A 16,431-nucleotide genomic window follows, 5' to 3' on the forward strand; every position below is an offset into this window, starting at 1 on the left:
GTCTCATCCATAATAATAAATTGACACACAAAATCAGTTTTATTCTTGTTAAAATGTTCCAAGCACTGTTTAGATTTTTATGTGAGTGCATTTTTGATTTGCTGTGAGCAAATGTGACACTCATCTTGCACAAAGCTTTTTTATTTGCAATTCTTCATGCAAAATATATCCTACACGTTCTTTTGAAATGCCTATAGTCTCAGCAATTTCACACACTTTGACTCGCCAGTCATCCAATACCATATGTACACTTGATCAATGATTTCTGGAGTTGGTACACTTTTTGGACATCCTTCACATGCATCATCTTCAAGTCTGGTACGGCCATGTTTAAACTTGGCAGCCCATTTCTTAATTGTCGATGAACTTTCAATGAATTTCTTTTGCCGCTAAACCTTCTTTTACAAAGAATTTTATAACTGCACAATGCTCAATTTTATCCATTTCAAGGATTACAGACAACACTTTTGCTTCAGACAGCTGTATAAAACAAACTACTTGATAGAATGACTTGCAATTTCAGACGGATGCTTATCACAGATGTACCAACTTAGAAAAAAAAACTTGCTGACAGTGTTGCCATCTACAGTCGAAGCTGAGAACTTTTCAGACCACCCTCATATAAACTGTTGAGAGGCATTTATCAGATGAACACAGAAAAAAAAATTCAAATAGTAGAACAAGGATAAGAAACCAACCCTAGAGATTTTACAAGGACGTATATAGCACCAAACTTTTATTATTGTATGGGTACCTCCATGGAGTCCAAAGACTCTCAGTGGAAGAGTCAGACTATCCACACAATCTATCATACCTTCCCTTGAACGTATCAACAGACAAAGCACTCACAAACTGACAAGTGAAATTCTAGTCCTCACACCCCTACTAACCATGTATTCACTCAACTTCCAGGGATGACCCCTTGTTCTGCACTGTCTAGTCAAGTGCTGAAACCTTTCTCCTGCATCAATTCTATAAAACCTTTTAAGTACATAAATGTTTCTATCATATCTCCTCTTTTTCTCCTATCAACTAACTTCTGCAATGTGCACACCATCAATCTATCCTCATAGGGAATATTCCACAGACCACTCACTTGGTTGCTTGCTGCTGAATCCTCTCCGCTACTTGCTTATTCCCAAGAAACCTAGAAAGCTAGACCAAAGCACAGTATTTCACATGTGGATGTATTGGCCTTATAAAGAGGAATAACAACGTCCTTATCTAAACTAAACATATTTGGTCGTTTTATAATTAAAATACAAACTTATTTAATACTGACCATTTACAAACAAACTTACATTATAGCCTACCAGTTTCGCCAGCAAACTGCCTGGCTTTTTCAAGGCGTTTACAGAAAGACATAAAAAACTAGTAAATGCAAATTTTTATGTCTTTCTGTAAACTAGTTTTATTAGTTTACAGAAAGTAAACTTTCCGTAAATGCCTTGAAAAAGCCAGACAGTTTGCTGGCGAAACTGGTAGGCTATAATGTAAGTTTGTTTGTAAATGGTCAGTATTAAATAAGTTTGTATTTTAACTTCCTTATCTCTAATTGTTAGTGTGTTCTTCAATAGCCAAGTAATCTTATGAGCTGTATTAGCAGCTTTAGCAATATGTCCTCTAAACTTTAACTCTGCTACCACCCCTAAATTATTAGCTTAATCTGGAGTACAATTCCATCAGTGTGGTACATGGCTTGTAATCTATTTATCTCAAAATGTATAACTTTACATTTCTCCACATTAAACTGACACCCATTATCTTTTGTCCATACTAACAACCTACAAGGTTTGAAAAGAAGTCAATGGACATCCATGGGCAAAGTGCATCATGCCATGTAATGAGTCGCATGTTTGTAGCTGGTATAAATTGGAGGAATACGATGTTCCTAAGTCAGTGCAACAGTGTCTGTGTGAAATGGCTGTGGGAAGGGAATTGCCGGAGTTTGAAAAATGATTTGTGATAGGATGCCATGTTGCAGGCCTATCTGTTTAGCAAACTGTAAGAAATTGGGCCATCCCAGGTCAACAGTGATATCATACTGAGATGGAAGCTCAGAGAGTCAACTGCAAGTGCTACCCACAGTGGATGACCCACCGAACATGACCGTGGGGTGCAATGAATGATAATATGAAAAAAAATTGACATTTCTTTCTCAGCCAGCGTATTGAATGCAAAGTTTTGGGCATCAACTAGACAAATCATCTACACAAAAACATTCAGAACTGAGGCTCACAACATGGGTTTCCATTGTAGGACCACATTATGCAACCGCCACATTACTCAAGCCAACATCCAGCATTATCATCATCCGTGGTGCAAAGAGTGTGTACAGCAAGATGTAGAAGCTTGGAAAGTTATAGGTGACAAATCACACTACACCATCTACCAAACAGATGGATGGGTGTGGCAGATGCCTGGTGAATGTCTCTTACCACCATCTCCGAAATTTAGAGGTGGCAGTGTAATGGTATAGTCCTCCTTTTCTGGGTTTGCCTCAGACCTCTGTTTGTGGTGCCACAAACATTGAACATTTCAGATATACCTCTTTGAGTTTAATGTTTGTGGTGCTACAAACATTGAACATTTCAGATACCTCTTTGAGTTTAATGTTTGTGGTGCCACAAACACTGAACTCCGAGAGGTATGTGAACATTCTGGACAATGCAATGCTTCCTACTTTGTGGCGTTTCTATGGAAATGACCATCGTTTCTTTCAGCAAGAAAATGAACTGTGTCATAAGGCTGCTGCTTTAAATTAATGGTTTGTGGACATGAAATCACTACACTTGACTTACCTCCACAGAAACCTGATCTCAGTCCAACTGAACATCTGTGGGATGAATTGGAGTGTTGGATAAGGTCAAGGGATGGCTGCCACAACAGCCCAGGACCTCATTACATGCATACAGGAGGAATCGTCCAAAATTCTCATTGATCACTATTCTACACTTGTGAAAAGTATGCCCTGTAGGATGAATTGCTGCAGTCACTGCAGTGAAAGGAGATTTTACATCTTATTAAGGTGGGTGCAAGGCTGTTTGTTCCTTATGCTATGGTGTCCATTGACTTCTTTCCAAGCTGTGTATTTAAATCATCCTGCAAGCTCTCCACATTGCTTAACTATTACTCTACCTAATTTTGTATAATCAGCAAATGACTGAATATTTCCTTTCAGACATTTCCTATATCATTCATGTTTGGCTTTTCAATCTTCTGACTTTTCAATAAAAGTCTGGCCAAGGGAAAGGTACCAAAGGAGTGGAAGGAAGGTAAGATAGTGCCATTGCATAAGGGTGGTAGCAGACTGGAAGTATTGAATGGTTAAGATCTTGGAGAAATTAGTGAGGGACAATACATAGCATTGGGAAGATGAGGGTAATGTTATCTGTGAAAGTCAACATGGATTTGTTAATGGGCACTCTTGCTTCAGTAATAAGATTGCCTTTTATAATAAACTGACAAGAGCGGTTGATGAGGGAAAGGCATATTCTGCCATTTTTTGGATTTTATAAAGGCGTTTGACAGGGATAAGCTGATATTTAAGTTGCAGCACATGGGTTTAGATGTCAGATTAGTGAACTGGATTCAGGATTGGCTATCTGATAGGTATCAGAGAGTTGTGTATAGGGGGGACACAATATCAAGGAGGCAAAAGGTTACAAGTGGGGGCCCACAGGGCTCAGTACTGGGACCTGTATTATTTAAACTTTATATGAATGACATTGTCAGTGGATTGCAAGGGGATATTCAGTTGTTTGCAGATGATGTGAAGCTGGGAAGGATTATTATGCCTCCGAATCAAAAAATTAGAATAATCAAAGAAAATTTGTTGAATGATTTGCAATTCTAATTTATTGCATGGAAAATAATTATTACCAAATATGAATTAGCATCATCTAAATCAACATACTTTGTAGATTATATAACCATGTAAACACATAAAAATGTAATATAGATTATAAGAAAACTGTTATTTGAAAGCATTCACAAAATTAGAATATTCCAAATTTTTCTGATTGGTTTTGAGAAGAGCATAAATATAGCATATATTTTAGTAACTGCAGGAATGACGTGGGTGAGGAATGATTTGTGCATGGATTTCAGTTAATCATTTGTTAAACATGGGTTGAACAAGCAACGTATCAGAAGCTAAGAAGTTTTGTATAGTGTCTCCACACAAAGAAGGCCAAACTCAATAGTTTATAGCTAAGGAATTGAAATGTTCTCAAGCAAGCATGAGTAGAGTACTGAGACAGTATTCTAATAACTGGAGTTTTCAAAATAATTGCTGCAATAGTGGTCAAAAGGTAATAACTACATCAAGAGATGAGAGGAGATCGAAGAATATCATGAAGAAAAATCTGCTTCCGAAGTATAAGGTATTTTTCACAGGTGATGGAAAGAACTAGATGAGAATGTATCTAAATCTATGACATTGAGATGACTTCACAAATTGGGTTTTAAATCTTGTTTGCCTAAGACAAAGTTGCTTATGACTTCCATGCAAAGGCAGCTAGAGTGTAATGGGTAAAGAAGACTGGAAACAAGTACTTTTTTAGCAATTAAAGTATGTTTTGTGTGTCCCATGATCATCAAAAAATATGTGTTTGGCATCTTAACAAGAAGCATTTGGTAAAGATTGCACGAAATGTTAGATGAAATTTGCAACCTCTGTCATGGTATGGGCTTGTATGACCAAAGAGGATCCAGGTAGACTGCATATTGTGTACAAAAGGGTCAATTTCAAAGTGTACCAAGAAAATCTTGAGCACTTTATGTTACCGGCATCAGAAAATTTATATGATGGTGATTTCCTTTTCAGCAAGATTCAGCTTCTTGTTCTTTGAGAATTTGTGGGGAATTATGAAGAAATGTCTTTAAGAAGTTGCCCCAAGAGACAAAAATGAATTTATTTCTAGTCTGCAGACCATATGTGCATGTTTTGATAAAAGAGACTGTGAAATGCTAGCTTGGCTAACCAGGTTGGCCAAGTGGTTAGTGTATCTGCTCTCCAGCCAAAAGGCTGCGAGTTCGGATCCCACCATGGGCATGGATGTAATGTGATTGTCTGTGAAAATACTAGTGGTGGTGGTGGTTGGAGGTAGATGGCACTGGTGTATTTGGTGAGACAGAGTTGTAGGGAGTTGCCTTCCCTGGATGAGTTATGGACTCCCTGGAGATGTAATAATAATAATAATAACTGCTAGTAAATAATATGCCCACCTATTTACGAATGGTCATAAAAGCTAAGGGAATGCAATAAAGTACTAATTATTATGTCGTTTCACTTTGACTGTAATTTTTGTGCATCTATTTTTGAATTATTCTAATATTTTGAACCACATTAAAAATTATTCTAATTTTGCGAATGTTTTCAAATAACAGTTTTCTTATTCAACTATATTACATTTTTATGTGTTTATCTTATTACATTTTATTACATCTTATTATAATCTATATTACATTTTTATGTGTTTATATCATTTTATGTTGTATTTTTATGTTGTTTTCACCAGGGAACCAGCGAACAGCGAAAAGTCAGCTACTGGAACAATTCTGAAAACACACCCCAACTCAACATCACCAGAGTTAAAAATCGGTACTATCAACATAAGAAGCCTGAATGGCAAAGAAATGGAGCTAGCTGAGGAATTAGATAAGTAACAGATCGACATAATAGGGGTGACTGAAACAAAAAACACAAAAACTGGTGAGATCTTTCTGAACAATAAATACAAAATGTTATATTCAGGCAATGATAATCAAGGAAAAGAAGGAGTAGCCATAGTATTCAACACAAAATACGAGGCTAATCTTCTTGAATGGCAGGCAGTCTCAAGTAGAGAAATGTGGGCAAATATGAGAATGGGGAATTGGACAATGAGACTTATTTGTGCCTATGGTCCAACAGAAGGTTCTACTAAGGTAAAGTGGAGGAATTTTTTGATGCTTTAGAAAAAGCAACAGACACAAAGAAAAAGGAAAAGTTGGTCTTTGTTCAGGATCTAAATAGCAGAGTAGGAAATGATTGTGACACATACAAAAATATTTTGAGAAAATTTGGAGAAAAGAGCAAAGCTAATAATAATGGCAAATATCTGTTGAATTTCTGCTCAGGACATGGACTGGTTATTACTAACATGTTCCAACATAAAAATGTGCACAAATTCACATGGAGAGAAGAGACAAGGAATAAGAAAAGTCTCATTGACTATGTTATTGTTGATAGTGATGTTTTCTCCCTGGTGCAGGACACCAGAGTGGACATAGGATTTGAAATTGGAAGTGATCACTATTTAGTCTTGAGCAGGATAAAATTGAATTTCATATTGAAAACAATGACATGTAAGAAAGTTTTAAAGCGAATAAAAGTTGAGCATCTATGAGATGTGAAGTGTAGACAAAAATACACAAAGATTATTGAAGAAAATGAAAGAGTTTGAGAACAGGAATCAAACCTTGGAGATTCAGTGGCAAGCCTTGAAGAAAGCACTGATTGATTCAGCTAGAGAGGCATGTGGTGACGTTGTCTGCAAGGAGAGAAAAATTAAAACTCCATGCTGGACACAGGAAGTTAAAGAGGCAGTGAAGGAAAAGAAGAAAGCATATCAAAAGTTCCTGGCAAATAAGTCAGCTTGTGCTCTTAGAGAATACAGAGACAAATGCAAGAATGCTAAACACTGTGTAAAACTAGCTAAACAAAAGTCATGGGAGGACTTTGGCAAGAATATAGAAAATAAATATCAAGAAGGTGGCAAAATATTCTGGAGGTTGTTAAAGAAGCTTAGGAATGGAGGAAAGAGTGCTGTAAAAGGAGTTAGAGATGATAAAGGAGAACAAATAAAGGATGACATGAAAACGGAAGAAAAAGATATCCTTGAAGTATGGAGTAATTACTTTGAAAAACTGCTAAATGAAACAAGCAGTGATGACAGCACAGTGGTAAAAAACACTGGCCAGGCATGCAGTCACGAATACATATCCATATTTGAAGTAGAAAAAGCTATCAAAGGCTTAAAATATGGAAAGGCAGCAGGAGTGGATGATATTCGACCAGAAATGCTGAAGTATGGTGGTATAAAAGTCTTACAGTGGCTGCACTGCATAGTTCAGAAAGCCTGGACAGAGGGACGAATTTCCGATGATTGGAGTAGAGCTCTAATAGTACCCATATATAAAAAGGGAAATAAAACTGAATGTGAGAATTACAGAGGTATTTCCCTACTAAGTGTTCTTGCAAGTATACTTTCTCAAGTATACTTGCAAGATCTATGCAAGTATACTTGAGAAACGATTGAGAAGAATTGTGGAAGAAAAGCTGGGCAAAGAACAAGCTGGATTCAGACCAAAGAGAGGCTGTCAGGATTGGATCTTCACTTTACGACAAACAGTCGAGAAAGCATGGGAATATAACAAAGATCTGTATTTAAGTTTTGTTGATTTGGAAAAGGTATATGACAAGGTGCCAAGAGAGAAGCTATTCAATACACTACAGTTATATGGTATCAATGGGGCATTATATGAAGCAATACTTAGTCTTTATTTGAGTTGTAAGTCAGCAGTTAGAATTGAAGGAAGTTCAGGAAGATATGGTTTAACGTTAAATCTGGTGTCAGACAAGGATGTACATTATCCCCTCTGTTATTCATTGTCTATATGAATCACATTATGAAGGAAAGTGGTATTAAACATGATATCAAAATTGGAGATGTTAATGAAAGCTCTTTGCTTAATGCGGATGATATTATACTTCTAAATAAATCCGCTACAAGTATGCAAGATTCTCTGACTAAATTGAATAACTGTTGTAATAGATATGGTATGAAGGTCAGCATTAAAAAGATATATAATGAAAATAGGTAGAATTGGTAGAAGTGGTATGGTCACTTAAATATATAATGAAAATGGGTAGAATTGTTGAAATGTCAACTGTGTTGTGAATGAAGAACCTGTGGAACAAGCAAAACATTTCAGCTACTTAGGCATGATTTTTAGTGAAGATGGTAAATTAAATATGGAAAATAGACGACAGAATCAACAAAACTGGTATGGTAGGAAGTCAACTGAATAAATTCATATGGAATAAGAGAGAAATTAGTCAGAACACTAAATTAGTTGTATACAAGACAGTGTTCAAACCAGTTTTAACTTATGGATCTGAGAGCTGGGTCAGAAGTAAAACACTTCACCAAAGACTAGAGACCGCAGATACGAGGGTCCTGAGAAAGATTAGAGGCATGAACAGATGGCATCAATGGCAATATCATATTAAAAATGACGATATTATTAAAGAACTTGACATTGTCAACATCCAAGAATGCGTTAGCAGAGCTAATCTCAGGTGGAATGGTCACTTAAATAGAATGGGAGAGAAAAAATTAGCAAGCCAAGTGTTCTCTGCAAGAAAACAACCCAGAGGAAGACCAAGATATATTATTATTATTATTATTATTTAGGCCTCCATGGAGTCAAATGATTCGTCGTGGGAGGTCCTTCATAAGAACATAAAGTCTGTCAAGACTCATCAAGGGGAGGTCCCCCGTAAGAAACACAAAGTCTATCATATCACTCCGTATACTCATTGACTGTTCTTGCTCTCACCACTCCATCAGGCAATGCATTCCACAGTTCAACCACCCTCCATGTAAAGAAACCACTCCTCACCCTCTTGCTCACAGTTTCCTTTCGTAACTTCTAGGGATGGACTCTTGTCATCACTCCTTCCCGCTGTTCAACCAAGTGAAAGAACTCCCCACTGTCAACCCTGTAACCACCTCTCAACAGCTTAAAAGTCTCAATCATATCACCTCTCCTTCTTCTATCCACTAAACTCTGCAGTCCACATTCCCTCAGCCGATCCTCATAACTATCCGTGTACAGTCCTGAAACCATCTGTTTATGCTTTCCACAGTTAATTTATCCCCTTCAAATCCTGGAGACCAAATCTGAGAACAACAGTCCAAGTGTGGTCTGATCAGAGACTTATACAACGGAATGATAACCCTCTTATCTCTGCAGGTCAGTGTCCTTCTCATAATTGCAGCAATCCTCTGTGTTACCTTCACCACCTTTGCAATATGTCCACTAAACTTCACGTTTCTATCAACCTTCAACCCCAGATCTCTTGTCTCCTCTACTTCCCCCCAGCATAAATCCTCCCATAGAGTATGCTGCATCCCATCGATGTTTTCCAAACCTCAAGACCTTACATTTTGCTGCATTAAACTGACATCTCCCATTGATTTGCCCATCTATCTAGCTTATTCAAATTCTCTTGCAGGGCTACCACATCTGCACTATTACTAATAATCCTTCCTAGCTTCGCATCATCTGCAAACAACTGAATATCCCCTTGCAATCCACTGGCAATGTCACTGATATAAAGGTTAAACAATATAGATCCCATTACTGAGCCCTGTGGGGGCCGTCACTTGTAACCCACTGGCTCCTTGAAACTCCTCAATCATACACAACTCTCTGATACCTATCAGACAGCCAATCCTGAATGCAATTGACCAATCTGGCATCAAGACCCATGTGCTGCAACTTCAATATCAGCTTATCATGTGGCACTCTGTCAAATGCCTTTTCTGAGTCTAAGAAAATTGCAGTATATGCCTTTTCCTCATCTAATGTTCTTGTAACTTTATTATAAAAGGCTACCATATTGCTAAAACAAGAGCGCCCTTTCACAAATCCATGTTGACTCTCACAGATAACATTACCCTCATCTGCCCAATGCTGTATACAGTCCCTCACTACTTTCTCCAAGATCTTAACAACTACTGATGACACACAGACTGGCCTATAATTAGACACCAGTCTGTTACCACCCTTATGCAATGGCACTATCTTATTTTCCTTCCATTCCTTGGGCACTTTTGCCGAAGCCAGACTTTCAATGAAAAGCCAGGTTAAAGGCACTGTCAGTTCCCTGGCACATTCTCTCAAAACTCGTGGTGAAATACCATCCAGTCCCAAAGCTTTACTGACATCCAGAGTACTCAGTATCTGAAACACACTCTCCTCCTCACCTCAAACCAGCCCTATCCCTCTAGCATTAAAACTGACTCCTCTAGGAGTCAGTTTTAATGCTAGAGGGATAGGGCTGATGCAAAGGACAATAGGGCTGATGCAAAGGACATAGTGGAACAATTCCACTATGTCCTTTGCATCAGTTACTCTATTCCCATTTTGATCCCACAATATCATTCTTCCACAGTCATTCTTCCACAATATCATTCTTCCACAGTCTCCTCCTTCTACTGGCCACATAGCTAAAAAATTCGCTAGGATTTTTTTTGGATCTTAGGGCCAACTTCCTCTCATATTCCAGTTTCACTTTACGTACCACACTGGTCACTCTTCTGGCCTGTGTTGTATATTCTTCACCTATATATAGGTGGATTGATACGGCACAAAGTGCCTTAGACAATAGAAATATAAGATCTGATAATGTTGGAGTCTTGACAAGTAACAGACTGATTTGGAGGAAAATTGTAGATACGAAGTTAGTAATGATGTAATTTTTTCATGTAGTACTATCATATCCTGTACACCCCTTGAGGGTATATGGCAGAAATTTGATGATGATGATGATGTGTTTATATGGTTATATAATCTACAAAGAACATAGATTTAAATGGTGCTAATTCATATTTGGTAACAATTATTTTCTATGCAATAAATTAGAATTGCAAATCATTCCAGACATTTTCTTTGATTATTCTAATTTTTTGATTTGGAAGTGTAGTAATAGTGCAGATGTGATATCCCTGCAAGAGGATTTGAATAAACTGGACAGATGGGCAAATGAATGGGGATGTCGGTTTAATGCAACAAAATGTAAAGTCTTGAAGTTTGGGATACATCAATGGGAGGCTGCATACTCTGTTGGAGGAAATGTACTGGAGAAAGTAGGTGAGGCAAGAGATCTGGGGTTGATGAATGATAGAAACCTGAAATTCAGGGAACATATTGTAAAGGTCGTGAAGGTAACCTTAGAGAATTTCTGCAATACTGAGGAGGATGCTGACTTGTAGAGATAAGAATTGTCATTCCATTGTATAAAGCCCTGATCAGACCACACTTGGACTATTGTTCCCCAATTTGGTCCCCAGGATTTGAAGTGTTATAAATTAACTGTGGAAAGGGTACAGAGGTGGATAACAAAGATAATTTCAGGACTACAAGGTTAGTTATGAGGATTGGCTGAGGGAATGTGGACTACAGAGTTTAGATAGTAGAAGGAAATGTGATATGATTGAGACTTTTAAACTGTTGAGAGGTAGTTACAGGGTTGACACTAGGGTATTCTTTTGCTTGGTGGAACAGAGGGAACTAGCATGGACAAGGGGCCATCCTTGGAAGTTACAAAAGGAAGTGTGAGCAAAAGGGTGAAGAGTGGTTGAACCGTGGAATGCATTGCCTGGTGGTGATGGTGAGAGCTTGAACGGTCAATGAATTCAAGGAGTGGCATGATAGACTTTGTGTTTTCTATGATGGGTCTCCCATGATGAATCTTTTGACTCCATGGAGGCCTAAATCATCGCCATAATAATTTATGTACAAATTAAACAGTAGTAATCCTAGCATGGAACCTTGCTGCATACCACTAATCACATGGTTTCTCCCAGATTTTACTCCCCACATACCACTTTTTGATATCTCTCCAGCAGCCACCCTCTTATTCACATAACCAGTGTCATATCCACTCTCATTTGTTCTAATTTGCATAACAGAGTTTCATGTGGTATTCTGTCAGATTCTATTGCAAAATCCAACAGAATCATTGTGTAGCCATTTCCTTTATCCATCTCAGCTTTCACTTTATTTAAAAAGCAAAGTAATAAGGTCTGACTGACACTTCACAAGATCATGTTACTCCTCATCGAGTATTATATTCTTATTGACTCATTCTTGAATTCTCTTTTTGACTAATTTTTCCTGTACTTTTACCACCACTCCTGAGATACTGATTGGTTTATAATTTGCTACTGCAGCCTTAAAACCTCCCTTATGCAAGGGAATTATTTTGCCCTATTTCCCTTTGAACTCTGCCAGAGCTGAGACTTAAATTAATCAGCCTAGTCAGTGGTATTGCCAGTTCCCTTGCACATCTCTGCAGAATGTGAGCTGATATTCCATTTGATTCTACAGCTGTATTTATATAGAGATTCTGTAATATCCTAAGAACCTCCAATTCATCCACCTCTGTTCTCACATTAATCTGTCACATATTTCACAGCATTAACCTCACTTGTATGATATACCCTTTCAAAGTGGTCACTCAGTAACTCAACTACTCAACTAATTTATCTGCTTCTGTCACCTTGTGCCCATCAGCAGGTGGGATTTAACTCATTAAGGTTATTCTTCCTCTTACTTGCCACATAACAAATGATCTCTTTGGAATTTCCTTTGGCCTGCTTGGCTAGTTTCTTCTCATAATCTGATTTTGCTTTCCACAACATGCTGATCACCTTTCTTTCCTGACTCTTGTACTCTTCATGAGCTTGGTTGGTCACCTTTCTCTTTATATGCCTTCAACACCAATTTCTTTCTTTCTTCTTCTTTTTTTTTTTTTTTTGCAGCATATATTTATCGATACTAATCATCCACCTAACTCCTTATCTGATTTACTCACCTTACTTTAGTCTACAATTTAATACTGGTATACAATTTAATAATGCTTCTTCTAGATGCTCCCTATTTGTTGAAAAAAAAGTCCCTACCTATCTCCCATGCACTACTAACATCCTGCTGAGAAATGTTTTTTTTTTTTTTAACCTCATGAACAATGGATTGCCTCACCAGAGAGGTTGGTGATAATGTGCAAATGGTAAACGAGTTTAAGGATTTTATAATAGAATTTGTGGTATCTAATTCAGTAAATCCTCTGCAATGAGTCTTTTGGTTGACTGGTGTTAATGTGATAATGATGATCACAATTTATAATTATATTTACAATAATTATATAATATATAATTAACAATATTAATGCATTATTAATTAATCCAATGAGATAATTATATTAAACAATCAAAATGGTTACATTAAAAACTGATTAAATTAAAATTAATACCATCAATTAATAATTAATTATATCCATCCATCCATCCATCAAGGCCCACCTTTCCTAATTGGGTTGTGGGGACAGCAGCTGCAAGAGGGACTTCCAATGGTCATGATCTTCCGCCACCAAGCTTAGGTGTTCTGGAGGAACTCCCAGAATAACACAAAGGGACATCAATCAACAGGAAGACCAGATCCAGCAGGAGATGGGCAGAAGACTTTTTAAACCCTTAAAAAATTAAACCCTTACAGGCAAACAATTGCCTAATACTGGAAGCCATAATTAATTATAATAATAACTTAATAGACTAGAGGGAAACAGGGATAATACAAGAGGTAGACTTTGTTGAGGCTTTTTTTTTAAGGTGTGTGTGTATCTCCAGTGCTGAGTTTTTGCACTCCATGAGGATCTATTGTCAATAATAATAATAATAATAATAATAATCAAGGCATGACAAATTATGCAAACTCTACTTGTCATGCAAAAGATGTACTCGCTCAAGACTCCCCCCTCTTCCCATTTTTTTTTAATAATATGTCTCAATAAGTCAATAATTTCATAATGTCATTAGTGGTTCTGTATTGTGGTTGGAGAAGATTTACATTATATAAGAACCATTCAAAGAAGGGAAAGTCAGCAAATAATAAAAACAGATAGAATAGTAAAAACAACAATCATTTTATGAACAATGTAATTTATTACATTACTAAAATTTCTTGCTAAAATGGGCTTTTACATTACAAATATTCTTCATTGTTTATACTTAAAGTTAAAAAAGAGTTTGTTTAAAAAGTTATTTTTATTTATTTTTTTATTAAATAAAAACATTATATTTTGTCCAGTCTGTACTTGCCAGCTGGCAAAATCTACTCACCACGAGCAAGTGGTGAGTAGATAATAATAATAACAATAATAATAGCTCTTCTTCTTTTTGGCTTCCCGTATTAGGCAATTGTTTCCCTGTAACATTTTTAACGGTTTAAAAAGTCTTCTGCCCATCTCCTCCTGGGTCTTCCTCTTGATCGGTGTCCCTTTGGTTTATATTTCCAGGCAATATTTGGCCATCTTTCCTCATTCATTCTTTCTATGTGGTTTTTCCAGTTCTTTCTATAGTTTATGATGTCTTCTGTTATGTTAATCATGGATAACTATTTTCTTATTTGTTATTCAATAATAACAGCATTTTTACTAAATAAGTTAACAGCTATTGAATATACATTCTTTGAAATTTTGTTAGGATTAATTTAAATAATTTTAGTTATCTTTAAATTGTAAATTTAAAGTCATCAAAGTAATGTATGAGTGTACATGTTTACTAGTACTATGTTATTCTTCCATAAGATGTTTTTTACTCACCTGCTTTGAATCAATTGCACAATTCATGATGTCAATCCAACCTTTAAATGTTGCCTAAAAATAGAAAGAAAACTATATATATATATATGTGTGTGTGTGTATGTATAAGAAAAAACACTTTTAATGTGAAAAAAAAATCACAGATCATAATGAAATTTACAATTTTTACATGAAAGTGTTTCACAAGCACTGTAGAAAAAACTTCAATCTGATATATTATATCTCTAAGGATTATTATAATAAAAAAAAGTGATGTCACTTTAAAAATGCGATATGTTTATGAAATGCTGACAAACCATACACAACTTTATTTTTAGAGCCATTCAAGACAAATAACCCAGCACTTGAAAATCCATGATGTATGTTTTGGTTCCACCAAATAAGCATATATTATTATTATAATGTGGTGGAGTACGGAGACTCATTGTGGGAGACCCACACTACCTTTATACACAAAAAACAAATGTATCACACTTCTCCAGAAACTCATTCTCTGTAAGGGCACTCAAATCTGAGCAATTCATTGCACTCATTCACCACTCTCCATGCAAAAATGTAGTCCAACCACCCTTACTAACTAAACTCTTACACAACTTCCATAGATGACCCTTAGTTCTCTATTTGTGATATATTGAAAAATTTCCTTTACATCAATTTTATAAAAACCCCTTTAATATCTTGAGTTTCTATCATGTCCCCTCTTTTTCACCTACCAACTGAACTTTGTAACACACATACTTTCAACCTATCCTCATAGGAACATTCCACAGATCCATCATCAGCTTCACCACTAGTCTCTGAATCCCCTCTCTACTACCTCATGATCCCCAAGAAACCCAGGTGACCAAATCTGTACAAGTAAGCAAGATGTGGCCTAATCATAGCCTTATAAATAGGTATAAAAACTTCCCTATCTTTATTTGTTAACATGTTCTTCAATATCCAAGTAATCCTTGGAGCTATTTTACCAACTTTTGCAGTATATTCTCTGAACTTCAATTCTCTGTCCACCATTATCCTTAAGTTCCTAGCCTCATCAATTTCATGCAATCCATACCATCAATGGGAATATACATTGGATTGCATAATCTTGCATTTTGCAACATTAAATTGAAAATCATTATCCTTTTCCCACAATGCCAATTTATTTAAATCACCCGATAAGATATCTACATTACTTTTTATCAATTATTGCCCTGCCCAGTTTTGCACCTTCAGCCAACAACTGAATAACCTCCCACCCTTTAAATCTTTTCTTATATCATTGATATACAAATTATTATTTAAGAGTAGTGGCCCTAGTACAGAAGCCTGAAGTACTCCACTAATCACTCTCATTCTACTAAATTTCACTCCACCATATACCACTCTCTGGTGTCTGTCAGCAACTGGCTTGATATTCATTCTCGTTTGCTCTAACTTTTGTAATAGTTTTACATGTGGTATTCTGTGCAACCTCCAGCAGAATAATGGTGTAGCCATTTCCTTTATTTGCTTCCACTGTTACTTTATTATAAAATGTGAATAAGTTACTAAGGATGGACCTACCCTTTACAAAGCCATGCTGTATTTTTCATATCCCTATCAACTGAATGTTGGATTTTAGATTTAACTGACTTTTCTAATACTTGAAGAACCATTCCTGATATATTAATTGATCTGTAGTTTGCTACAGGTCAATTAATATATCAGGAGTGGAGTTATTATATCCTCTTTCTACTCATTTGGAACCTTGCCAGAGCTCAGACTTAGATTGAACAACTTCATCAGAGGCACTGCCAGTTCTCTAGCTCATTCGCATGCCACATGGGCTAACATGCAATCTAGTCCAACTGCTATATCCACATTGATATTTTTCAATATCCTGAACACCTCTCTGGAATGTTAAATATGAAGAAAAGTTGAGAAGATGCAATTTATGGAGTCTAGTGTATATGATAGCAATAGTTGGTAAGGGATTGTTATAGGATTAATGTCGACGATGTTTTTCATAA

At 36.5% G+C, this 16,431-nt stretch overlaps 1 protein-coding gene across 1 annotated transcript in view; it reads right to left on the reverse strand.

The window, feature by feature from the left end:
- The window catches only part of LOC150098179 (sodium channel protein para-like), a 1,334,265-nt gene that overhangs the window by 88,669 nt on the left and 1,229,165 nt on the right, over positions 1–16,431 (reverse strand). The window contains 2 exon segments of the mRNA XM_090406598.1: positions 14,299–14,301; positions 14,438–14,491. Of these exon segments, the coding sequence (XP_090262724.1) occupies positions 14,299–14,301; positions 14,438–14,491 (57 nt within the window).

The sequence above is a fragment of the Typopeltis vanoorti genome, chromosome 16 (assembly GCF_054136105.1).
Source record: "Typopeltis vanoorti isolate ZY-2024b chromosome 16, IOZ_Tvanoo_1.0, whole genome shotgun sequence".
Lineage (NCBI taxonomy): Eukaryota > Metazoa > Arthropoda > Arachnida > Uropygi > Thelyphonidae > Typopeltis > Typopeltis vanoorti.